This window comes from Liolophura sinensis, chromosome 7 (assembly GCF_032854445.1).
Source record: "Liolophura sinensis isolate JHLJ2023 chromosome 7, CUHK_Ljap_v2, whole genome shotgun sequence".
In the NCBI taxonomy this organism is placed as follows: Eukaryota; Metazoa; Mollusca; class Polyplacophora; order Chitonida; family Chitonidae; genus Liolophura; species Liolophura sinensis.
In genome coordinates this window covers 10,708,666-10,735,336 of record NC_088301.1, presented here as the reverse complement: position 1 = coordinate 10,735,336, position 26,671 = coordinate 10,708,666, and the positions used below count along the sequence as shown (strand labels likewise).

General features: G+C 40.1%; 2 protein-coding genes across 5 annotated transcripts in view; one reads left to right on the top strand and one right to left on the bottom strand.

The window, feature by feature from the left end:
- LOC135471641 (microtubule-associated serine/threonine-protein kinase 2-like) overlaps positions 1 to 10,971 on the bottom strand; it is a 124,387-nt gene extending 113,416 nt beyond the window's left edge. For 3 of the 4 annotated variants that reach the window (XM_064750945.1, XM_064750948.1, XM_064750949.1), the window contains exons 1-3: positions 10,440 to 10,971; positions 8,882 to 10,189; positions 8,449 to 8,563 (exon numbers count right to left, since the gene is read on the bottom strand). In XM_064750945.1, coding sequence (XP_064607015.1) covers positions 8,449 to 8,563; positions 8,882 to 10,092 — 1,326 coding nt within the window. In that variant the 5' untranslated portion in view covers positions 10,093 to 10,189; positions 10,440 to 10,971. The remainder of the gene's footprint in view (positions 1 to 8,448; positions 8,564 to 8,881; positions 10,190 to 10,439) is intronic. The other variant, XM_064750946.1, reaches the window with a different exon arrangement.
- Positions 10,972 to 24,169: 13,198 nt separating this feature from the next.
- LOC135470636 (uncharacterized) lies at positions 24,170 to 24,868 on the top strand. Its single transcript, XM_064749672.1, has one exon. The coding sequence runs from the start codon at positions 24,170 to 24,172 to the stop codon at positions 24,866 to 24,868; it is 699 nt and encodes a 232-aa protein (XP_064605742.1).
- Positions 24,869 to 26,671: the final 1,803 nt, after the last annotated feature.

The following is a 26,671-nucleotide window of genomic DNA, read 5'->3' as shown; positions in this document are numbered from 1 at the left end:
ATAACGCTTACCCACTAAAATGCTGTGATGAGCAAAAAGCAGTGTCACTTAAATCCCACACCAAACACACCTGAAATCCAAATCAAATCCGTGACATTGTAATCGGTACTTGACAGAGCATTAAACCAGGGTTTGAAAGGACTATAGATTTCCAAATCTTAAAAAAAATTTCATTCAAAAATAAAAAAATTATCAAAAATATTGGATTTTTTTGGTGATTGTATTACACTACACACAGTACAGATATTAATACTTGGGTGGACGCCATGTTCGGCTCGTTAGTGTTCTTCTGTGTCTGGAGGTAATATTGTATAGCCTTCGATGCTTTCAGTATTCATCGCCACCACGGTATATACTGCAAAATGCCAGTTACATGAGGGTGCAGTGTCACTTTTGTGTCATTGAGGAAGAAGGGATTTCTCGAAATTCTGCCCTCACATTGGTAAACAGACCAGACGTAACTGTAGGTTCACAATGGAAAGTTAGGGAGAATTCTATAAGCAACAGACTTTCCATTTTACTTATGTTATTTGTTTAATTGGTGTTTTACTACGTACTCAAGAATATTTCACTTCATATGACGGCAGCCAGCAGGAGAGAAAGATTTGCATTTACAGTATAAGAGGACACCAATTTTATTTTGAATTTCAAAGGCGAGCAGATGTTAAAAAATTGAAAAATAAAATAAAGATAAAAGTTAAAATTCACCTTTTGATTTTGTTTAATCTTGATAAGTTTATGATTTTCATGTTTTGATAATATAAATATCTCTTCAACAGGAAAAATTTCTGTGACAGTTCACATTTCGCTTAAAATTAGACATTTGTTGTAATACCCTCTTCCAACATTGGAGAAAGACTTATCCAGCCCCATAAAACAGCAATTTAAATTGGTATGGCCTAACTGACTAGTGATTTTTTTTTTTGAAGTCTGACCCAAATCGGGATTGAAACTAGACCTGCAACATATACATGAAGTACATGTAAGAGGCAACTGATCTAAAAAAGCAACTATACAGCAGTGACTATATGCCTCATGATACATCAACATCAGTATGCCTCCACTGCCCGAAGGCAATCCTTTGTTTACAGTGAAAGCTGAAGAGACTGCTACAGGAGAATTTGATGTGCACATTAGTAACCATAATCTCACCATCTTTTGGAGAAGGCACTACCACCACCCACATACTCAGGAGTGGTAATGGTGAGACAGTTAGGGGTATTGGCTCAATTCCATGGAAATCTCTCTTGGCTATTTTGCACCTGTATACTGACACATGTTGGCATACATGTAGGGTTAGCCAGCTTAACATTTGTGCACATGAAGAAATGGATGTGAGAAACAGAAAATAACAATGTTAACTGAACTTTCTCTTTTCAGCACTTTTAACACAGAAGAGATAAGGAATATAAAAAAAAAATGCTGAACGAAATAGCCTTTAAAAAGGGTTGTTTGAACACTATTTCCCATTTCTGGCTAATCCATAGAACGTTGGAATGTGCACATTCACACTGACAGTTTAATCATAGTGATAATAACCACATGTAAATGAGGCCAGCCCTAGCTAGATCACCACCATAATTACACACCAGTACATGAGTCACCCGACAATCAGCCCTTTAGGGCAAGGCCCCAAGAGGTTAACCTGAATCACGACATAGTATTACAAGTTAAAGACCACACTAAAATAAAGTATTTATCAGATAAAAGACCATCAAAAACTTTCCTGGAAAATTGTTTGATTCATTGTTTTTTTTTTTAAACAATTTCTTTAACCTAGTAAAATGCATTGGAATATTTTATTCTATGGTAGCCTTTTCTGACCAAAATGGGACCAATGACATCACATGTGGTTTTTGCAACTTAAAACACATTAGACTGCTACATTTCATCATTCAATTGCATATAGATCTATGAATGCATTCGCTGATTTGACCTTGAAATGAATTCTTTCAGGGAAAAAGTACAGATGTGAAGTAATTGATACCTTCTGGGGTCACAACAGACCACTGTAGAATCTGATCTTTTAATGCTATTTTATTCTGTTAAAAAAAATGCCAAAAAAATAAATCCAAGTATTTTCTCCTGAAAAATTTCTAATGGTCTTTCATCTGATGTATATTTCATTTTAGAGTGGACTTTGACTTTAAACTGTTGTACAAACTTAAATGACCTGTTATTAGCTCTTGATTTCCATGTATATGTACATAAAGCTATGATATTGAACAACTCCAAGAGAAGTACGGAGAAAAACAGAAAACAGAAAAATTATAAAAGCATACAGCTCTTGCCATCAGCCCTGTTTGGTAAAGGGGGCAGGGCTACACATGTACTAATAATCAGCACGTGCCATAAAAACAGAATTAATGGACATCCTATTGGACTTTCGCTGTTTTTTCTTTCCTTTACAGCTGCATTCTTGATTTACCAGACAATCCAAAATGAAATATACTGGTCACTTGAGTCTGACCCATCAGGAATATGTACACCTGTACAGTGTTAAAAAACACATTTATGAATCTATATGTATATATAATTCGTTTCAATCTAATGAACATATTAATGTAAGTCTGCCTGACAACTGAATGTGACAACTCTCATGCTATTGTAGTCACAATTTCGGAGTAATGTAGTCGACCATGCACAGCCTTGCATTCTGTGTATCTGTTCAATAAATCTGTCTGTTCGTTGACCTTCACAGGTGAATTATTATGAAAGGCAGCAAAAACAGGCAAGAGGTCTGGCTTTATAGTGTAGAGGTGTCCCTGACACAGCTAAGCCTGTCAAAACACATGTACTTCACATACAGACAAGCCAAGAGACCCTCAAGTACACCCATGTACCTTGTACGTGTCACAGTTAACAAGGTTACTGAAACCTTTTCCAGTCAGCTTTGGATACAACTGGTGTACAAATAAATGTATTAAATAATGATAACAGCAACAAAAGAAATGGTGGTACATGTACATGTAGGTGCAACCTTAGCTATATATGCCGGGTTAAATACAAGGCCAGCTAAAATGACATTAACACAATGTCACTGAAATTGTTCAACAGATTTACAAAGACTTCCACACAGTGTGAGCTTATTTTATTTGGTCAGTGTTCAATGGCATACTGAAGACGTTTTCACATGCGGGATGGGGGTCAGGTTTAGGCAAAGTTTGTACACTTTTAAGTTTTCAAAATTCCAGGCTTTTTCACTGCCTTTACTGGCTATAAATTTAGACTTTCTAGGCTACTTTCAATAAATATTCTACACTTCATTTATTTGGTTAATCTGATCGATGAATAATGTCAAGAATTTGTCACTCCCACCCTGGCAGTCAGTTTTAAGGTCAGATTTGCAGTTTTAGTAAATGTACTGACTCAGTATTTCACTTATACATGTACAATGGCAGCCAGCATTACTGTAGTTGGAAATTGGGCAGAGCCCGGGGAGACCCACAATCATTCACACGTTGGTCCCTCAATGACTGTAACTGTCCACATGTCCCAACAACGGCAGTTGACCTGTTACTGTTACCAAGAACACATGACGTTAGCTAAAAAATTTACTATCAAAGCTGGGAATTGAACTCGCACCTCATGTACCTCGGATAACTTAGCTTCATCTCGTTCCTCATGCCCCTACTTCAGTTATCAAAATCAGCACATGTCCATATGCTCCGGACACCTTACATTTCTTCAGGGAAAGTGGTTTCAACTGTCTTGGCTGCCCATGGCCATAGACGAATTTCTAATGCCTGCCCCTGGAGCAAGTGGTCTAGAACTGAAATTTCTCTTATTGTTTAATTACAGGTATTAATTTCAAATGAAATGTAGCAGTTTATATTAGAACTATATATCCCTTCTTGCCATAGTCCATAAACATTCAGTTCTTCTATTGTAGCCAGATACTGCATATATCATATTATAAGAGGCTACTATACACCACTTATCAAATTACCATGAGTTTCCTCTGGGTAGAAAGAAATAGTGACTGGGCTAAAACAGTATAACTTAATTATTTCCTATCAGCTCAGATCAATTATGACTCAACAATGTCATACATGTACATTTGTACTGAAGTCAGAAACATTATCCTAGCTCAAGCTTACATACAACGTCATACATGTATACTTGTACTGAAGTCAGAAACATTATCCTAGCTCAAGCTTACATACAACAATGTCATACATGTATACTTGTACTGAAGTCAGAAACATTATCCTAGCTCAAGCTTATATAACAACGTCATACATGTATACTTGTACTGAAGTCAGAAACATTATCCTAGCTCAAGCCTACATACAACGTCATACATGTATACTTGTACTGAAGTCAGAAACATTATCCTAGCTCAAGCTTACATACAACAATGTCATACATGCACATTTGTACTGAAGTCAGAAACATTATCCTAACTCAAGCTTACATACAACAATGTCATACATGTATACTTGTACTGAAGTCAGAAACATTATCCTAGCTCAAGCTTACATACAACAATGTCATACATGTATACTTGTACTGAAGTCAGAAACATTATCCTAGCTAAAGCTTACATACAACAATGTCATACATGTATACTTGTACTGAAGTCAGAAACATTATCCTAGCTAAAGCTTACATACAACAATATCATACATGTATACTTGTACTGAAGTCAGAAACATTATCCTAGCTCAAGCTTACATACAACAATGTCATACATGTATACTTGTACTGAAGTCAGAAACATCCTAGCTCAAGCCTACATACAATGTCATACATGTATACTTGTACTGAAGTCAGAAACATTACCCTAGCTCAAGCTTACATACAACAATGTCATACATGCACATTTGTACTGAAGTCAGAAACATTATCCTAACTCAAGCTTACATACAACAATGTCATACATGTATACTTGTACTGAAGTCAGAAACATTATCCTAGCTCAAGCTTACATACAACAATGTCATACATGTATACTTGTACTGAAGTCAGAAACATTATCCTAGCTAAAGCTTACATACAACAATATCATACATGTATACTTGTACTGAAGTCAGAAACATTATCCTAGCTCAAGCTTACATACAACAATGTCATACATGTATACTTGTACTGAAGTCAGAAACATCCTAGCTCAAGCCTACATACAATGTCATACATGTATACTTGTACTGAAGTCAGAAACATTATCCTAGCTCAAGCTTACATACAACAATGTCATACATGCGCATTTGTACTGAAGTCAGAAACATTATCCTAGCTCAAGCTTACATACAACAATGTCATACATGCGCATTTGTACTGAAGTCAGAAACATTATCCTAGCTCAAGCTTACATACAACAATCAAGTCCTCAAAAGAAGTCTATTTTCTCCAGCTTCATGTACAAGGACATAGATGCTGACTTGTGTCAAGGACACCAGGGAGTGCACACTTCACAGCCATTCATCACTTGTGTGCGTCAATGGTTTGTCATTGACCAAGTTTTTCCACCCATGCACACAGTTTGCTTTCCAGGGTATTGTATATTGGCTTTTATCAAGGAGAGACTGACACTTTGGAAGTCATATTTCCTAATATTTATGAGACTATTAAAGACAGCCACTGTCACACAGCCTTGAAAAATAAATACTTGTACCTACCTACTTTGTTCACTCTGCAATGCATAATGACAAGGAACTACCAGGGCGCAATTTGTTCTCCAGGTGCAATGAACAATTATACCTCACTCCTCAAAATCTGAATGGGGGCCTCCGTGGCTCAGTTGGTTAGCGCGCTAGCGCAGCGTAATGACCCAGGAGTCTCTCACCAATGCGGTCGCTGTGAGTTCAAGTCCAGCTCATGCTGGCTTTCTCTCCGGCCGTATATGGGAAGGTCTGTCAGCTACCTGCGGATGGTCGTGGGTTTCCCCCGGGTTCTGCCCGGTTTCCATCCACCATAATGCTGGCCGCCGTCGTATAAGTGAAATATTCTTGAGTACAGCGTAAAACACCAAACCAAAAAAAAACAAAAAAAAATCAAAATCTGAAAAATTTTTACTCATCTATTAGGTTTATGACACTATTAAAAATACTTCAATTTCCAATCTAATTTATTTTTTTATAGAAAAACAGAAATATATAAAAAAAACAAAACATGACAGGATAACATAAGTTTACTCTGGCTTTCTTTCTATATACATTTATCTCTTGCATACATCCAGTATATATGTGCATATAGGGGAGGGGACCACCAGTAATGACTGGTGGGTTTCATGTTCTTATGATTCTAACAAATGTAAATTTCATGTGACAATGCTGATGTCATATACATATCACACAAAGTGAGTAATGAATTAATTACACAATAAAAAATGAAACGTGAACTCAAAGAGTACAAATGCATTTTAAAAGATTTGTACATTAAGGGAGACAACTTTTGGACATTGTCCCCCCTTGAAATGCTAGGCATTTAATTCAGAATGAGCACCTGTTCAATTTTATTGATTATTTGATTGGAGAAAGTGGGGAGGGTGCAGGAGAGACCCTCAACCATATGCGGGTTGCTGGCAGACCTTTCCATGTATGTCCGGAGGGGGTCTGGGGTTGTGGTGGTGGGTGGAGTTGGGGGTGGAGTTGTGGGTGGGGGGGTGGGAGCAGTTAGCATGAGCTGGACTTGAACTCACAGCGATCGGACTGGTTGTTAAATTTTCCATAACTTTTCTTGTATACGAACAGGTATATCCAATCACCAATTAGATAAATAAATTTATAACCAAACAAAGCGATTTTACAAGTACATGTATAAGCATAAACAACTAAAAATTTACTGAGAATGAGGACGTTGATGATTTTGATCAGCCAAACTAAGGTCTGGTGCACATGACAGGAAAGTCATGTAAGGCTACTTCCTGCAAACCATTCGAAGCTATTCATCCTATGCTCTGCTGAAAGACACCAGCTTTTCTGATAAGAGTGAAAAGTGAGCTAATCAATGTTAGCGAATTAACACTCTGTACAAGCCAAAAACCTTGGCAAAAAGAGTACAAATGTTCACTGATCGAGATGTAGTTGCATGCTCATAGATATTCTCAACTTACACGTATGCAATGTGATAACCCCGTCTCACATTTCCAATGAAAAATCCTGCCTAAGCAATGCATATATACATGTATACTTGGCACCACTCATCGATCACACAGGAACCATGAATACTGTCTCTGATCATTGATGGCCCACACAGGAACCATGAATACTGTCTTTGATTACTGATCACCCACACAGGAACCATGAATAATGTCTCTCACTGTCGTGAATCAGCTATCCGCCTAGAGATTTGTTAAAAGTTGGCCCGTTCAGACATGTCAGAACTGCGACGAAAACAGTGCTGCCACAATAACATTACAACAAAGTCCTGTATCGGCTTATGATGGAACATTGGTTTCCATGGGTTTTTCAGGATTATGTTTATAATTAGCCATCTGTATGTCACTGTAAAAGATCTGTAGGTATTTTCACGGACTGAGGGCTACGGACCCCTGTATAAGCAGGGTAAAAAAAGGCAGGCAACTCAGCAAAATTCAACTTCTAGTGCCACTGAATAAGGAGAGCTATATATGCTGAGCAGTTGGCTTCTCTGTGTCATATGACCAGTTAGTCATGCATTATTCAGGAATCGATATTCATTCTACCAGCTAACTAAATTAGCGAACACTTTAAATACTTACAATACCCACGCGAACAAGGGAAAAACTGTTAACCAGCCTGCCTTGACACAGATACATGTAGCTCTGGTGTGTAGCAGACTTTAGTCAAAGCCAACTTGTCAAACTTTTGAAAAACTCCCTGCTTACTTTACAACTGGATTTCGGGTTTTGTAAAGCACGTATGAAGTGAAAAGTATGTGTACAAAGTGCATGTCCACCTAATGAATATTTAATACCAACATGCAAGCTTGCACCTTAATGCCTTTGAATAACATGACTGCCAAAATGTACACCACAAGCACTGACCTAATTATCACAACACTGAACAAATCACAAGTTAGATGGTAAGTACTATGACTAAGCATGTAAACAATTAAGCTGGTAATCAAGGGGTTAACTTGATCTTGCCATTAAACTCAATACACAGATGCTTTATCAGTTGCATGAAAACATGGACATTAAAAGTCACTTTTTCATTCATTTCCTAACAACTGTGTATTTTGTCCAGGTTCAGTTATAGAAATACATAGGACTGCCTCTTTTCCTGTATCATAGGGAGCTTGCATGTTTCACCTTTGTTGGCTATACCGGAGTAATGTTCATTTGTTCATTTCAGTAATGTTCATACCAGTATCATTTTAAACCCTTTAGGTGCTTCTAACAGTGCAGCCTAATGAACCAATCTTCATGTGAAATAGAGTAACTTCTTGGTATGTTAGTGTGATGATGTCACAGGCAAAGTCTTCATAGTGGGAAATGTCATACAAACACAGCTGTGTACTCACCTCTGTGTCCGTCTCGTCCTCCTCTCTGGCCATGTTTACAGCCCTCATCAGTCGCTCACGAAGCTGAGGGTCCTCAATCTGGTAGAGGTCGACCAAATCATCCTCAGTTGTGGCTCTGTCAAGACATAACAATAACATGGTGATGGGAATATCAGTTCACAAATTTTCTGGCTGTTATACATGTGTATTCAGCTGAACATTACTGATTAATCACATCACATGTTACAACAATAGATGGTTTTAAAGGCCTCAAATGGCTTTTGAACTGAGGGGTGCAGAGTGATGATCTGAAAATATCCGGCAAGCAATCTTCCACCCTCTGCGCCCTATTAGGTGAGTGGTATGCGAGTACATTAAATGCATTAAATTATTAACATTTCAGGCCTTTAAGTTATAATAAATATATGTACATATTCATATAAATCAACCATACCTGAACATTTTTAGTGACATCCTTGAGGGGAAATACTGCAGACAAGGGGACAAATTACATCGCTTCAGGAACTCCACAAATGCCAAGTGCTCAGCAGCCACAGAATGACGAAATTCCCGCGGACTGAGACAGTTAATCTGAGTCGGAGAACTAGAGTGTCGGCTGAGGGACTGTTTCCTGCGCTGCATAGATGTGATAATCTGTAGTGGCTTTGAGAAATGATGCCACTGCTCGCTGTCAAGGCTTCCATCATCGCTACAGTCCGGGCTCTCGCGGTGTCGTGGGTCACCATCATCACTGTGCTCATCTTTAGAGTGTAGCCGAATGAGCAAAGAGGAGGAGGAGCTGCCCTTCAGAGGTGTGGGTGAGTTTGACAGGTTTGTTTTCTCTGACCCTTCATCTAATCTCATTTCTGGCACTACTATTTTGGGACGGTTCTCTTTCTTGATCATTTCTTGTAACTGCATACTGAGTTTGGACGGTACAACTGGTGATTTTGGACTTTTAATCTCTTCCGGTGCTTCATCGATCTCCATTTGTGACACTTCAGTTTCCTCTGCTATTGGATCTACTATTTCTGACAGTTTGCGTTGGATACCTTCAGCAGGTGTAGGCTCTGTCATCATAGGCTCCTCTTTGAGGATTTCGATCGTCTGGTCAACATCACTTTTCTGGTCAGAGTGTACAACCTTCTTATGACTTATCATCGCAGTATCTGTAGTTGACACACCTGACCGTTCAGGCTGTGAGGAGTTCAGAAGAGATTCGGTTTTCTCATCCTTACTCCCTGGCTGCAGCACAATGTTGGCATGAGTGACAAAGCTTCCTGTGGATTTTATGGGAGTACACCATCCTTTTATTTGTCCTCCTATTTTTGTCACCTTCCCTTTCCCTTCATTCTGGCCAGCAACTTGACCAGGTTTGCTTCCACCACCATCTTCCTCATACAACAGCTTCCGCTGAACAGCAGTATCCAGTGTCCTGGATGGACTTAGTTTCTTCTGCTTGACTCCATCACCATCTTTCCCTCGCTTGCCTTGTGTCGGAGAAGGTTTGGATGGGGCCTCTGTTTCACTAGGCACACTCAACTTAGAAGATCCATCCCGCTTGCTTTTCTGTTTCTTGAACAACTTCCCTGAGTCACTCTTAGACTCTTTTTTCTTGGATTCCTGAGTAAATTTTGATGCCAGTGACCTCTTTGGAGTTGCCATGGCTAGATTATGCTACAGCTACGGGGTTTTAATTTTCAAAATTCATCTTCCCTGTACTGTAAATGTGCAAAGTAATTTTCACTGAAGTTTGACCAAACTGAAATGATCAAAAGACCATGATTAAGTTCTTTTATAGACATCACCCAAATCAAACAATTAAATAAGGTAGAGAGGAATTATTAATGACACAAAATAAAACTATAACAACATAATGGCTAACATTCATGATATGACTATGAGATATAGAAGGAAATAAAGCCTATTATACACATCTCATCAGAACATATTCCTAAGCTAGCAAGCGTATGAACATAGTATCTAATAATAAAAACAAATGATTATCTTACCATTTTCCTGAAATCAACGCCAGATCATGACGTGACGGAAGCGGATTTCCTCATAACCAATAAGCTCTGTGCCATCATCACACAAGCACTCAATCACACCAGGGAAACAACAACGTGTAATTTCAGGTGTCTTCATTTTCAGGCCACCGAAACCCTAACCAAACTAAAACTAGACTTGCCTAAACAGAGGATTCATACTACATGGATTGACCTTAGGGTCGTATCTCATTAAAACGCTTGAAAAGATCAAAGTCTAGCTGATAATCTCTAAGGCGAGGCATGGAGACTTGTTGTTGTTGTCTTGGTACATTGCCATGGACGGCCATGTTTTCTATTTTAACTCACTCAAGAGTAACTTCTTCTTGTTCTACAATCAGAACATCAGCGTGGTTTTATCGGAAGTTACGTGTCACTACAAGACACATCCTAACTTCCACCCCGAACACAAAATGGTAAACAAAACCTAAAACATTTTGCTGTTCCATTCAACAGCAGTCAATATCCCCATTCATAACACGAGCATTGTGGGTAGTGAACTTCGGGGTGACCTTCGACTGACCGACACGGATGAAGGGTCAAGGTCGTTGCTTTGGCGGCGTGACACCGCAACAGTTTTGAGACGTGAAACTTCTCTCTCATTGAAATAGAGAGCCATAGGTATAAACGACTGTTTAGTACATTTAGCAACATGCACGAACGTATAAGATGAGTCAGCACCACAGACTATCAGGTGCATCTATTCCACATTGTTTCAGTATAGGCCTATGTATCATATTCTACTGCATGTATTCGATGTACGAATCCATATATTTAAGTAATGTGCCAAAACCACACCCCCTCCATCCTATTGTCTCTCTTCACAGCTGGACGGTGTTACCCAAGATGCATATATGACACAAGAAGTGTATTTCACACAGGTCTGTGATTTCACGTACGTGTCTCGTATATCGGTCTGCTTTATGGCGAAGTAGGCCTACATGTAGTCACACATAGGTGGAAAGTAGCGTAATCGCATGCTACAATCCGACTATGTAAGATCACCAGAGCTCAATTTCAAAAGATTTGCCTGGATTTGTAAAATCGCCGAAATTTGTAATAATAATGCTTATACGTTTCTATCGTTGTTTGCCGCCAGCAGGCATATACGTAACAGTATTATCGTTAACAGGGATTACATTTCCTGAATACAGCAAATATTCTAGTGCTACAATCTGGCTGAGACCACTGCGGGTTTCGAACCAGCGACCTCAGAGTCAGGCACCAAATCGCCAGCAATACATGTCAACCGTTTAGACCACTCGACCAACAGGATATGCACGAAAATAGAAGATAGTTGGCCGGTAGACTTTACAGCGAACATGCAACATCCCTCTGATGATTACAAATGACGTCACTCCCTTAGGAATATATCTTAGGAATATTTAGGATAGGCACAGATTATGTGCCTATTATGTGCGTTATAAGTATGTTACTTTCACATTTTCGGTTGACAGAATTTGCAAACCGACAAGCCTTATAAATGTGAAACTGGGAGAAGTGTGCATACAGGCCTATGAAATTCCGTAGCAGGGCCTAAGGAAGCAAAGTGGGACAGCCACTATTTTAACCAGTGAGGCTAGGGTCCAGGGGACGCCAAGGGTGCTGGCTACGCTAAGGGTGAAGGGGCCGCTAAGGCCCCGGAAGCTCTTTCTTATAAGCAGCGGTACCTATGTTTGAGTGTGTTTTAAAAAGTGTATAGGCCTATATCCTCTTTGTGCGATGCTTGTATAGGCCTAACCAACATATCGCATATCAGAGTAAAAAGCAAAACTGAGAACATTTTCTGTAACGCGAGAACGCATGTTTGCGCTGTCAGGCAACACATTCTCTGTTTTCCCTTTTTGCCATACAGATTGAATAAGCTTAAGATATGAGTGACATGACGTGCCATCGTGTTTCCAGTTTCTCCAGTATGGCGTGTATCTCATGGCCGGTTAAGAATTCCATATTAAAACCTGGTTTATAGAGTTAGCAAGCGTGTTAGAAATAAACGAATATGGCCCCTTTATGTCTGTTTCCACCACTCGTCCGAAAAAAGTAAAGTTAAATTACTTCTTGTCTTTTCCCTTAACTACAAAAAAATGATTTAGCAGAATTATTTATATGTTCATTTTCATATATTATGGGAATCATGACCGGATTTTCTCTGATAAAGTTAAATTTGCGAGCCCAGCATTACCTTACCAATGTTTATTTAATATCGTCCTAGGTGTATGTACAGAAATAATTAAAGCTTGAAATATTACAAGCGAATTCCATTTTCGGACACTCATTGAAGCTGTTTACCTGTATTTTGGTAGGTATAATTTCACTCCCTCAGCCAATCACTTTTGAAATATTTCTTTTCAGCTATTGTTATAGAACTTATTTCCCCACTCCTATTTCCCATAGTTTCATGAGCCTACTATATAAGAACCCAAATATAGTATTTTACGTCTGTTTTGCAGTATTTGCAGTCAAGCCCTTTCTTTATACATCTATATATAGGGGAATAACAATGAATTGCGTGGGGAGGCGCGGTTGGTGTTTGATTAATTGGCTATAAGTACTTATGCATATAAATAAACCCCAATCAGTCTGTGGATATATTTTACTCTTGTCATGCACGATGCATCAGTTTTAGATGAATTTTCTATGCACAGTGATGTATTCGCGTTTTACTGTAGTGTTGTTCAGAGAAAATTAAACGCGAAACCAATGGAATTATATGTACTCCAGTGATGTACGATAAGGTCTACATGCATGAGCGGTCAGGACACGATGTGGCCTTACGTCAGGGGATTTCTCGAGTAGCTGACGAAGGACGGCGGTTCTCTGTGGTTTATGCACATGTCCGAAGGGCTGTTTCTGAAAGGGGTCGTAACGTTACGGCCGGTTGCAAATGCCAAGGGGGACGTATGCCGTCAGTACACGACGTCATGGTGATTAAACGCTATAATGGACATTATGTTAGTGACATATTCTTCAGTATGGGGTAAAATATCAATGATATAAATTATACAAATTACAAAAATTGTTACAAATTATAAGTTTGTTTCTATTTTAATTGTTTATTTCATCCTTCATATTCAGGAATATTTCACGTATGTAAGGGTGGTCAGCCTTATGGTGGGAGGAAACCAGGCATGCAGAGCCCCGAAGGAAACCCACGGCCATCAGCAGGTTGCTGACCAAATGAAGAGGAACGAAGCATGCGTGAGCTGGATTTGAACTCACAGCAACTCCTAAGACACTCCTGAGTCATTTTGTCGTAAACGCTTACTACAACTGCATCCAGTTCATTTCACATAAAAGTATACGTTTATCTTTGTAATGTAACATTTATCATGGTAAACTTTTACCAGTTATGAGTAAACCTGTACTGAAACATGTACTCAAAAAGATTTAGCCTAAGTTTGTAGTCTTCATTCAAGCATGCTGCAGAAGGCCTTTAGGCCTATTTGTTTTAAGAAAGTACTGATTTGATATACAGTATATGATTTACAATACATCACATCGTGTTATAGATACATGGCGAAACGTAAACGTTCAGCTTTTTTTGCATTTGCGGAGAGTGTGGTACCATATCTGGACATGTTTACTGACTTACTTACGCAATGTAAAGGATCATACTGTTTCAATTAAAAATGCCTTAGTTCATCTTAAATATCTGGAATGTTTACTGGAAAAAGTGAACATTTGCACACTACGTGTAAAAATTACACAATATTCGCTGAACGTTTACTAGAAATTCTAACAGCATAACTGTTCGGCTTTTCTGTTCTTTCCCTCCACCGTATACACGGAAAACAGAAGTAAACCGTACAAATACATATGCAAATGTTGGATCGCATTTCAAATCCTGAATATACTGACATATAGTGAGCGGCTGTGAACATGGACTCTTGAAAACTATATGTAAGCCTCATATACTCATTAGGTTACTCATCTACAGTTACACGTGAACTATATAGGTGTATTGCATATATTCAAAATAAATGTCATAACCGTTGTTAGCAAGCAAAACCCCAAGCTGTTGTGATTTGTTTAACTGTTTCTGTGTATTAGTTTTTATTAGTTAGTGAAGGCCTTGGGACAGAGCAGTTTTGTACAAACTGACCGAGTTACCTTCAATAAAAATATTATTATCATAAACGAAAACTTATTTTGACAAGCGTCGCCTGCTTGTGTCTCATTTCTCTGTAATCTAGTAAAAGCAATTCCTCCTGACGCATGTAAACAGAGGCGATAAATGGAACTGTCTCCTCGCCATTAAAGCATAATATATTGTCCATTTTGTTGACACAGCCACCTATCAGTTTTGATTTGAATCACGAACACGAAGGCCTATGCACGTATTGTGTTCACTGTATAGTTACTACAGCATATTTTCTTTTAGCCAGTCGGCTGTCTGCCATACTCTCTCCTAAAATTGCCTTTAGTCAGTGACACGTAACACATAAGAGAGCGACCCATGTGCTGTAAGGAGTATAAATCAGGAGACCGTGATTCATGGGTTGTACCATAGTATATTTGTTTTAGCCAGTCGCCTATATTCAGCTATCTGTAAAATCAGTCATACTCTTTCCTAAAATTGCCTTTAGTCACTGACACGTAACAACCCAAGTTCTACACACTGACATGTTCAACGTCCATATTATTACAACGAAAATGAAGTGGGTTCTTGTTGAGTTCCCTTACTGGATGTTGACAGATTTAACTTGGAGACACGAATCTAATCAAAGAAGTGAATTCTGCACACCATGCTGACCATGCACCTCCAACACATAAAGACACGTACACGCGAGTACTTCCGGTTACATAATAAACCGACCTGATGTAAGAGGTGGAAACACTACATCCCATCCATTCTCAGAAAGTAACTCTATAATACAAAAGAAATCGCAATCTTTGCGTTATTCGTAACGTGCGCAGCGTGTACGCTATTCACTAACACCAAACTTGATTGATTAACCGAATAATCCAAACTAGTTTCCTTAAAGCAAAGTAAGAAATGTCATCAGACAACAGTATTCACATAGACGAGCATGTTAAGTTCTGTTTTGAAAGTTCCGAACATTCAAGAATATTTAGACCATAGCTCAAATGTACACATCGCTTTAAAGATGTTTACTATACCAGACACTTTACTTGGAAGTGTGTTAAATGTCAAACTGCAGAAGTTGAACATTTCAGCTGACATTAGTCCATGATAAAATCATTGATTCTGGAGGGTAGATTGCTCTCACGGGTTGGCCTTGTTTGTGTTATAGGCGCTTCTGATTCACGATGTTCCTCCACCGTGTCGTCGCGCGCGCGTGTGTGTGTGTGTGGGGGGGGGGGGGATTGGTTCATCCTCCTCAGGCGCGAATGCTTCGTCGCATTTTATAGGCGCTTCTGGTTCACGATGTTCCTCCACAGTGTCGTCGCGTGAGTGTGTGGAGGGAGGGGGAGGGGGGGGGGATTGGTTCATCCTCCCCAGGCGTGAATGCCTCGTTGCGTTCAGCTTCTCGATATTTCCGTACAAATGCTGAACTGCGACAATATTTTTACTTTCACTTCGTTGTTGGACAAAGACAGTGTCTCCAACCACGATGCCGCGTTCAGTGGTGCGGCGTCTTTGGTCTACATAACCTTTTCCAACATGGCTGTCCATTTTCAAGTCCGGTAATTTTGTTCGAAGTCTTCACCCGAAGAACAGTTCAGTAGGACCAACACCAGTTGTGACATGGGGTGTCGTTCTGTACGTAAGAAGGAATGTGTTGAGTTCCCTCTTCCAGTCAGTCTGCTCTACGTGGGCAATTCGTAATGTTTTTAGGATTGTTCTATTTTACCTCTCGACTTTACGGTGCATAATTCCGTTTTCTGTTTGCACCACTGTCTGTTTTGATGGAATATGGCATTCCACAGGTAGCAAACATTCTGTCCAAATTGTGTACCAGGTTGGCAAACGTCTTTGATTTCACAATAGCGACACCATAGTACGGACTATAAAGAAAGCACCATAATGTGTCTCCGAGCGGTAGCGGTCCCATTAAGTCAAGCGACAAATGTTCCCACGGGCGAGTTGGTCTCTGTGTTGGTTCAGGGCGCGGTAGTTGGCGCAACAGGTGACAAGGGTGACAACTCTTGCACAAATTTTCGGCCTCTTGATCGATACCTCTCCATCATACTTTCGTTCGCAATCGCATTTCCTTTTTAATGATACCCTGGTGGCTGTTATGTGCAAGTTTCAATACTTGAATGCACAAATGTTGCGGAAGGACGATTCTCGTTTCAAGCAGAAATAATTTACGTTATACTCTCAAGTTCATTCCGAACAATCCGGTAACACTAAACTCTATCCGACTTCCAGTCTCCTGACTGGGTGCTCTCGCGAACATCTGATAGTTCGAAATGCTTTGTGCACATGGATGCTGGAACGGAATGCTCCGCCGCAAGTTTGATGTATTCCTCTGCGACGTTTCTGTGGGACGGCGCAGATCTTTCTGTTATCTGTGTCAATCTTGACAACGCGTCAGCGGTATTCTTTTTCCCTGGCGTATAGCGAACCGTCAACGAATACGGCTGTAACCAGAGTACCCAATGCTCAATTCTCGCTGACGGCTTGGGGTGTAAATCATCTCCAACTGTTTATGGTCAGTGAGCAAGTCAAAGTCTGACCTATAAATGTAAAGGTGGAATCTCGCGCATGCCCAAATCAGAGCGAGATCCTCCTTCTCCGTCTATGAGTAGCGTTTTTCCACGTCACTCAACCTACGGCTAGCGTATCTCACAACCTGGTGTTCACCACTTTTAGTCACCTGGTACAACATCGTGCCGAGTCTAACGGGGCTCGCGTCTGCCATAACACACGTTTTCGCAAGATTTATTTATTTATTTATTTGATTGGTGTTTTACGCCGTACTCAAGTATATTTCACTTATACGACGGCGGCCAGCATTATGGTGGGTGGAAACCGGGCACATCCCGGGGGAAACCCACGACCATCCACAGGTTACTGGCGCACCTTCCCACGTACGGCCGGAGAGGAAGCCAGCATGAGCTGGACCTTAACTCACAGCGACCATTGGTGAGAGGCTGCGCTAGGGCACTAACCGACTGAGCCACGGAGGCAACCCGTTTTCGCAAGAGTCTTTGCTCAAGACATTCTCTACTTCAACCTACCAAGTACATTTTGTTCCTTCTCTCCCCAGGACAACGACACGTTTTTCTTGCTTAACAATCTCAGTGGTGCGGACGCCGTCGCAACATCAGGAATAAAATCTTCCAATCCTAGGAAGCGTTTGCGCCTGCTTTCGCGCGAGCCGAGCCAACTCCCTTTTCAGACAGTTCGTTTCCCATGAAAGTCAGTTCTGAAATGCGAAATTGGCATTTCTCTGGATTTAGCGCAATATCTTTTTCGGACAAACGCTCGAGCACTAAACTGCGGATGGTCGTGGGTTTCCCCCGTGGGTTTCCTCCGGGGAGAGGTAGGCGTCTATCGTGTTCGCGAACATCTGGTGCGTCAATCACGATGTCATCAGGCAGATTTTTATCCCCTTCGCCGCATCCTTGGAGTAACTGCCGTATAATGTCCTGATACAGCTCACTGGCTGAGTAATCCCAAACATCAGCCTTTTATAACGGCAGAATCCGCGATGTGTCGCGAAAGTCATTGTGTCACGTGACCGTTCTTCTAACACGATCTGATGGTAACCCCACATCAGATCTAGCTTACTGAATACTTTGCTGCCTTTCATATCGGGTAGAACCTCTTCCAAAGTCGGTATTGGGTGCCGCGTGCGAATAACAACCTTCTTCGCGCGTCGCATACCTACGCATAATCGATTTCGGCTGAAGATTTCGGTACTACTGCGATAGGGCTTACCCAGTGAACTGGGCTGTCGGTTCGTTCGATACTCTCCATGTCCTCAAGTTCTTTGAGTTTAGCGTCCACTTCGTCTCGCAAGTGACACGGGGCGGCCTGTCGGCTTGGCCACTGGTCGAACATTCTTGTCGATGTGAATTTACTTCATAATCTTTAAGTTTCCCTACTCCTTCGAAACATGACTTAAATTCATTCCAAAATTCAATGTCAGTCCGTACCGCATTTAAGACTGATCCGAGTTTTAGGACACCCAGTTGAACTGGGCTTGCGCGGGCTAGTAACGGTTCACCCTGGCCATCCAGAACAATAAATTCTGCCTCGACCACATCGTTGTTAGTCGCGATATCTGCGATGAATTTGTCTTCTACACTAAACGGTTTAGCAGAACAATCTGCATACAGTTTCTTTTCGCACTTTTCGCTCTTTATACATTTCAGTTTTTGTCTCTTTAAATTTTCCCACGTATGCTTGTCAACGATGTTACATGTTGCACCTAATCGATCAGCATATCTGTCGGCGCAGATCCTAGGGAAAACACCATCATTCCGTCGCGCACATTGTCATTTACGCGAAACGTAAATTCATCTTCATTGTAGACTACTTTGTTTACTTTTACGATCGCCGCGTTTACTCCCTTTCCTAGAATCATATGTCTTAAGGGTTACAGAGAAATGATCAGCACCACAGCACTCATTACATGTGTGTCCAATGGCGGGCCAGGATTTGTCTGTGGATATGTGGCCACTCATGGCGACCACACCTGTAGCATTTCACATTTCTCTTGCGGCTGTGCTTCTTTCGGAATTTCTTTTGATTATTACTAGCCACTTTACTGTCTCTTTAGACCCTGAAACACCAGCCTCCATCTGAGCTGCTTGGGTCTACACAGATTCAAACGCTCGTGCTGTTTCAGCTAGCTTACCTATTGTCAAGTCTTTACAGTTCTCCGGGAATTTTCTCCTTATATGGCTGCTCGACATTTATCTATAGTTTGGTCTCTGATGTGTACGTCTGCAGACTCGCCAAAATTACAACTAGCAGCTTTTTGTTTCAACTGGGTTATAAGCTGATCAACTCACACACCTCCTTCTTGACGGATTTCATCAATCTTAAAATTGTTTTAGGTGTTGGTTAGAATATTGTTGTACATAATTTAGATAAAGAGAAAGCATGCGTATAAATTATTATTAGGGACAAAGGTTGAGGTGGATTGTTTGTGTTTTCTGACATCACTTCCTGCCTCATTACCGTGACCCCAGTGACCTCGGCGTTGTTCAAGATTTCTGTACAAAATTTGCTATTGGTGGCAGTAAAAGGTAAAGCGACACAGAGAGCGACGCTTGCGCTGTAAGGAGTACGTGTATAGAACGCAATATACACTCATAGCCTCGTGTAAGTTTTTTCTTGTTTAACATCATTTTCATTATTTATTAACTTTTTAAAATATATATATATATTTTTAATGTTTAACCCACGCCGTTGTCAAGAATTTTACCGGGGATTGTTGGTGAAAAATCGATGAGCGCAAATCCAATCACATTTTCTATGTATTTAGATTTTAGTAACTTTATTCTGGATTTCGGACGGCAATACGCGGACGGTAAAACGACCCGTATTACACAGTGGCCCTTTATGACAACGACAAGGTATCCGGGTACTAGTAGTGCCTGGCCTATATGCGCCAGGAGGAAATTCGTCATGAGCTATACGTCAATGAAATGTTACTATGCGATGTGGCATTCAGCCTCAATCATGTGTTCATTTATGGAGAAGTCATTCATATTTTATGCCTGGGGTTAATGACTGCAACTTCCAATAGGCCTAATTACCAGACTCGAACCTCCTGACTCGAGCAGAAGTCTTGATCACTTAATTTCAATTACGACAGCGTAGATTTATTTGTTAGATTTGTTTGCGATTTAAAACCGAACTGAGAGTTCAAGCTATATCTGTACATTCCAGGTGATGCACATTACAGATGATGTAATAAAAAATTGATGCATAGTTTCCAAGCATTTTCTACACAGCCGATATTTAAGAACTTTGTTCATGTACAACTTTTATTGGCAGCCTCTAGAAGTTTGTTCCTTTCACAAGTCTAGTGCAAGGTGTAAGGATGCCCCATACAAACACATGCCAATTTCTGTCAGCGGACTGCGCTCCAGATAACTACTATTGATCTATAGCACGTGGGCCTACATCACGTGGTCGTGGCTCGCGGCACGAGGGTGTAGCAAATCGCGCAAAGGGCTACCGTCATTGTCCCCTACTGTCGCGCCCCGTGGGCCGCGTCAAGAGAACGGTAAAAATTCACCCGCGATTTGCACCGTCCTCGTGTCGAGGGCGCGACCCGCGGGCCACAAGGCTAGATATCCTCATCCGGTTTCCATAGAGAACCGTTGGCAAGCCGATATTATGCTGCATGGCCAGTCCTGTCGAGAGGTATACAATGGTGTAGACCTATTCATGTATTTATTTATTTAATTGGAGTTATTCGCCGTACTCAAGAATATTTTCACTTATACGACGACATCAAGCATTAAGAGGAGAGAAACCCGAACCGATCACTTAATCAGAACGGTTAACATTATAGAACTATATACGAGATTAGAGTACACATACCCTCAAAATGCCCATATGTGACAACCTGTGCCAGGCTATACAAAGCTAAGGCAGGCGATACGAGTTAAAGGTCTTGTTTTACATATTTAAGCTAAACTCACCAATCAGTGACAGAGCATGACCAAAGAGGCCACAGGTTTATTTAGTTCAAAACTAAAGACATTAACTCTTTATAATTCTAACTTTAAAAAAAATCTGATTTATATTTAATTTGATCAATTGATCAATTGATGAATAATTAATTAATGAACTAAACGTTTATGGATTACATGTTAACAAGCTACATACCTTAAAGAACCAAACGTTATACATGTTAATAAGCTATATACCTTAAAGAACCAAACGTTATACATGTTAATAAGCTATAAACCTTAAAGAACCAAACGTTATACATGTTAATAAGCTATATACCTTAAAGAACCAAACGTTATGCATGTTAATAAGCTATATACCTTAAAGAACCAAACGTTATACATGTTAATAAGCTACATACCTTAATGAACCATGGTCGTGGGTTTCCCCCAGGCTCTGCCCGGTTTCCACCCACCATAATGCTGGCCGCCGTCGTATAAGTGAAATATTCTTGGGTACGGCGTAAAACACCAATCAAATATATAAATAAATAAATTAATGAACCAAACGTTATACATGTTAATAAGGTATATACCTTAATGAACCATGTTATAAATGCTAATGAACTATACGTTAATGAACTATACGTTAATACACCGGATGTTAATAAGCTATATGTTAATAAGCTATACGTTAATGAGCTATACGTTAATACACCGGATGTTAATAAGCTATATGTTAATAAGCTATACGTTAATGAGTTATACGTTAATGAATTATACGTTAATGAACTATACGTTAATAAGTCACATCATACCGACAACGTGTCAACCAGTCATGTTTCCTTCCTCTATAAACCTCACTGATGAGTACCAAGCAAGGCAGCAGCAAGTACCAATTTTGAAGTCTTTGGTATGACCCAGCCCGGGTTTAATTCCGGGGTCTCTCGACTTCGAGGCGGAAGCTCTAACTATTAGGGCATCAAAGGAGTTGCTGTATGATAATAATAATAACAAGCTATACGTTAACGAACTGTACGTTAATGAACTAAATTAATCCACTTTATGTTAATAAGCTATATACATTAATGAAACGTTACATGTTAATGAGCAATACGTTAATGAACCAAATTAATACGCTCTATGTTAATAAGCTATATACATTAATTAACTAAATTAATACCCTTTATGTTAATAAGCTATACACATTAATTAACTAAATTAATACGCTTTATGTTAATAAGCTATATACATTAATTAACTAAATTAATACGCTCTATGTTAATAAGCTATATACATTAATTAACTAAATTAATACGCTTTATGTTAATAAGCTATATACGTTAATTAACTAAATTAATACGCTCTATGTTAATAAGCTATATACTTTAATGAAAAATTATATGTTAATGAGCAATACGTTAATGAACCAAATTAATACGCTCTATGTTAATAAGCTATATATTTTATTTATTTATTTGATTGGTGTTTTACGCCGTGCTCAAGAATATTTCACTTATATGACGGCGGCCAGCATTATGGTGGGTGGAAACCGGGCAGAGCCCGGGGGAAGCCCACGACAATCCACAGGTTGCTGGCAGACCTTCCCACATACGAGAGGAAGCCAGCATGAGCTGGACTTGAACTCAGAGCGACCGCATTGGTGAGAGGCTCCTGGGTCATTACGCTGCGCTAGCGCGCTAACTGACTGAGCCACGGAGGCCTCAATAAGCTATATACGTTAATTAACTAAATTAATACGCTTTATGTTAATAAGCTATATACGTTAATTAACTAAATTAATACGCTTTATGTTAATAAGCTATATACGTTAATGAAACGTTACATGTTAATGAGCAATACGTTAATGAACGAAATTAATACGCTCTATGTTAATAAGCTATATACGTTAATTAACTAAATTAATACACTCTATGTTAATAAACTATATACGTTAGCTATACGTTTATGTGTCATAGGTTTAACAAGCTATACATTAAATGTAACATTAAAAGTCATAAGACCAAATGTATAAACGCGTCGTTAGCTGTGTGACCTATTGTTCGTTCTTGCCTTTGTAATATGCCAACTTGGACCCGAATCACCATTGTGCAGGGAAAAGATACTCATTCTGCGGGACAATACCTGGCCATAAAAGTGTTTCCGATGCTTCCAAGTGATGTGACTACTAGGGAACAATTATAAAAATAGACACTCTGGTTTAACTAGGGCTCAGTTCTTAAATATAGTCGACCATGACAACTAATGTTGGACATTGCAATTGTTCTATTCAACTTATAGCATCGTACTCCGTTTATAAAACTGGAAACCTTGGTAGGCCTATACAAATGAAAGTATGGCGTGAATCATTGCGTTATTGCGCTTCACGTGATCATTACAATGGTATAGGATTTGTTTCTACCATGGCAACTAATGGTGAAGATATATACATTGGAATGGTATAGTTCTATTGAGTTGTCACAGGATCATTACAGACTACGCATTTTTCCTATATCTATAGGAAGAATATGAACGAATGAACACTGATGTGTCTAGTCTAATACGTTCATCGTCAGCTATATTGTTGAAATTTGGACCTGTCGTGCACTTGTCAGACTAACACCGAAATGAACCCAATGCATATACCAATCAAACGCCTGGAATGTAAACTAGGCACAACATCCATTTATAACCGTCCTAAATACGCACCCACTGCCCAACCACCGTCCACAATTTACGAAATGTGAATATATTAGTCAGTGTGCCTCAGGAGTGTGATAAATAGATAGGAGCTAGAAGAGATGCGTGATAGTTCCTTCCGAATTGAGTTCCAACTACATAGTGACTATAGCTAGACCTGCGCTTGCTTGCGAAGCATCGCTAAGTTATATACACTCCTTCATTAAGATATCCAGAAAGATAAGATTGGCGCGTACCGATGGACTAATCTGTTTTCGTGATAGCCCTGTTTCCTGGCTATTCCACTTCTCAGAGATAATCAAAGCCGTTTCCTTTCGACGTAAGTTAGTTTTCTTTTCAATATGGTGCCTCAAGTGCTGATCTTGTTTCTGTTGGCTTCATGTGGGTTGCCTGCCGTTTCCGGTGGTCAGATGAATATATTCTGTATGTTGTACCACTGTTCTTCAGAAATGGCTACCTGTATGATGGACTCGGAATGCAGAGATGCTGTTATGTGTATAAACCCGTGCGGCTCCAACCAAACCTGCGTTTTCATCTGCCTCAGCTCTTACGCAGACGCCAAATTCGACGCCTTCATGAAATGCGCGGTGACCGATAACCAATGCGTGGTGCTGACGCCGCCAGATCACCCTGTTCAATGTCGCAAACCCACCTCGGTGTTCACCAGCTTCACGCTGGCGGATATCCAAGGGCCATGGTACATCGTAAAGGGGAAGAACCCTATATACGACTGCTTTGACTGTCAGATTTCCACTTACACCAGTGGTTCTCTGCCGTATCGGGGCAGCGTACGGGAACAATACGACGCCAGAACGGTTAACGGCAGCGTCAGACGTCTGGAAGTAACGGAGACCGTAATTCAGAGAAACCCAATGAATGGCGGAGTTTTGAACTTTAACAGCACTCAGGATGGACTAGACCACCAAGAAGAGTTTAGAGTGTTGGACTACTCCCAGAATCACGGCTATATCTTCATGTACTACTGTGGGGGAACGGGGGCCTGGATGTACGAGGGAGCCATTCTCTATTCACGGACCCCACAACTGACGCCAGAAGCAATGCAACAGGTGACGTCATCAGCAGCTGCGCATGGATACAGTTTTGGTGACTTTTGTTCCCCTCGGACATCTGACTGTATCTCCAAGTGACGCCAGCCATTAATACAGAGAATATGTCGGAGAATACAGCGAACATCAGACTGCGTCATCACGTATGAGTCAAGTAATTAGCGTTTTCGAAATTCTCTGTCATATAAAATTTTAATTCAGAAGCAATGTTTTATCGTATTAATATTCACATCCATGCATCTAGGCCCCATCATGCGTGTTCACCAAGGTCTCATCGGTTACTTTTACTCCAAACTATTTTATTTGGGAAAAAAATACTGATTAACGAAGACATTATTTTCCGCTATTGTCCAAATTATAATGACTATAGTATTCTTCTCCGAGGGAAAACAACCAAATGATTTTAAACAGCAATCTATGTATTATGCCAACGAATATCTACATATCTAACTGATATACGTGGATTTATTTATTCATTTCATTGGTGTTTCACTTCGTACTCAAGAATGTTTCACATAAATATACGACTGCGGCCAACATTATAGGATACTGGGTCCCTGCGTCAGATGTACTTGAACATGTTTGGCACAGGGTCAAGAGTGAGGCAAGAATCTCACGTCAGTCACGGTAAGCAACTTCTTTGAGCTATGTATAACCATGAACTCTGACAACGGGTGATTTCAGTCGGCATTTAAAGCATTTTAGTTCAATACCAGACTTTAAAATCTTGGTAGTTTTTTTGGCTAATCCACCTGGTGCTCAGGATAAGGGGTAAGACAGCAAACGTCATGCTCCACTGATGCATCACTATGTGAGCACTAGGAACGCAATGTTACAAGGAGACACGTACAGTCGTTAAATGCGTGGAGTAAACTCGCCGAAACAAACTGGCAAACAAACAAAACTAACGCTTATCTGTGAAGTAGATACGCTAAACAGCAAAAGAAACACTTTGAAGTCTAATTATATTTCCAGTTTTCAAAATGAAGTCAAACAACATTTCTTATAATCACCTATTTATTGAAAAAAAGGCAAAAATTTAGAGCTGAAAATGGTTGTTTTCAGTGACTAAAGTCCGCCGAAGGGAGATATCACCCACGTCCGCAAGTCCAAGTTAGTGGAAAGTTAAAATCTTATAAGTACACAGACCCTGGAACGTCTCTTTGTTAGAGATAGAGTGGACAGGAAAATCTTAATTCCAATTGTGCGCGTGTGTTAGGCTGTCTCCTGACAATCCGAAGATCAATTTCGTACTAGATATGTTCAACAGGGGTCATATCCAAGGAATGGGACGATCATGGAAGAACATTGATGTTCTGAGTCAGATACACCATCGACACCTTTACTGTATGCACAAGGAAGTTTGTTCTGTTGGAAGAGCTGCAGCTGAGGAGGTGCCGCAATCATGGGAAAAATAAAGACTACAGCAGTTATATTTTGGAAGAAAACATGAAACTGTGACCGAGGAAAGCAATTAAATGTTCACCAGACCTTAGCAATACCACCACCCCATCTTAGCCCAAGATGGCTATTAGAACTCCTCTCTTTACACGGGGTTGCCGGAATACAGGGAGAACCCCATGGTAAATCATACATGCCATATCCGATACGTCCTTTTTAAACCATGTCTACTGTCCAAAACAGGTGTCATCTGTGGCTCTTACCTCTCAGCTTGCTCGCTCACGCAACATTCCAGGTATAATGCACCTGGGAATGACATACCAGTCCCGTATTCGACCTGGGGCTAACCCCATCTTTTGGCCTATATGACACAGCAATCAAGGTAACGTTGATTGTGTCGATGCCAAACACGCAGGTTGTACATGTATGTCGACATGTAATAGATGGTATCGAAATTGGCCTGCAGAAACAAAAACAATCACA

Bases quoted from the DNA above. Each gene is read 5' to 3' on its own strand.
- LOC135470636 (XM_064749672.1), top strand. From the start codon at position 24,170: ATGGCTACCTGTATGATGGACTCGGAATGCAGAGATGCTGTTATGTGT.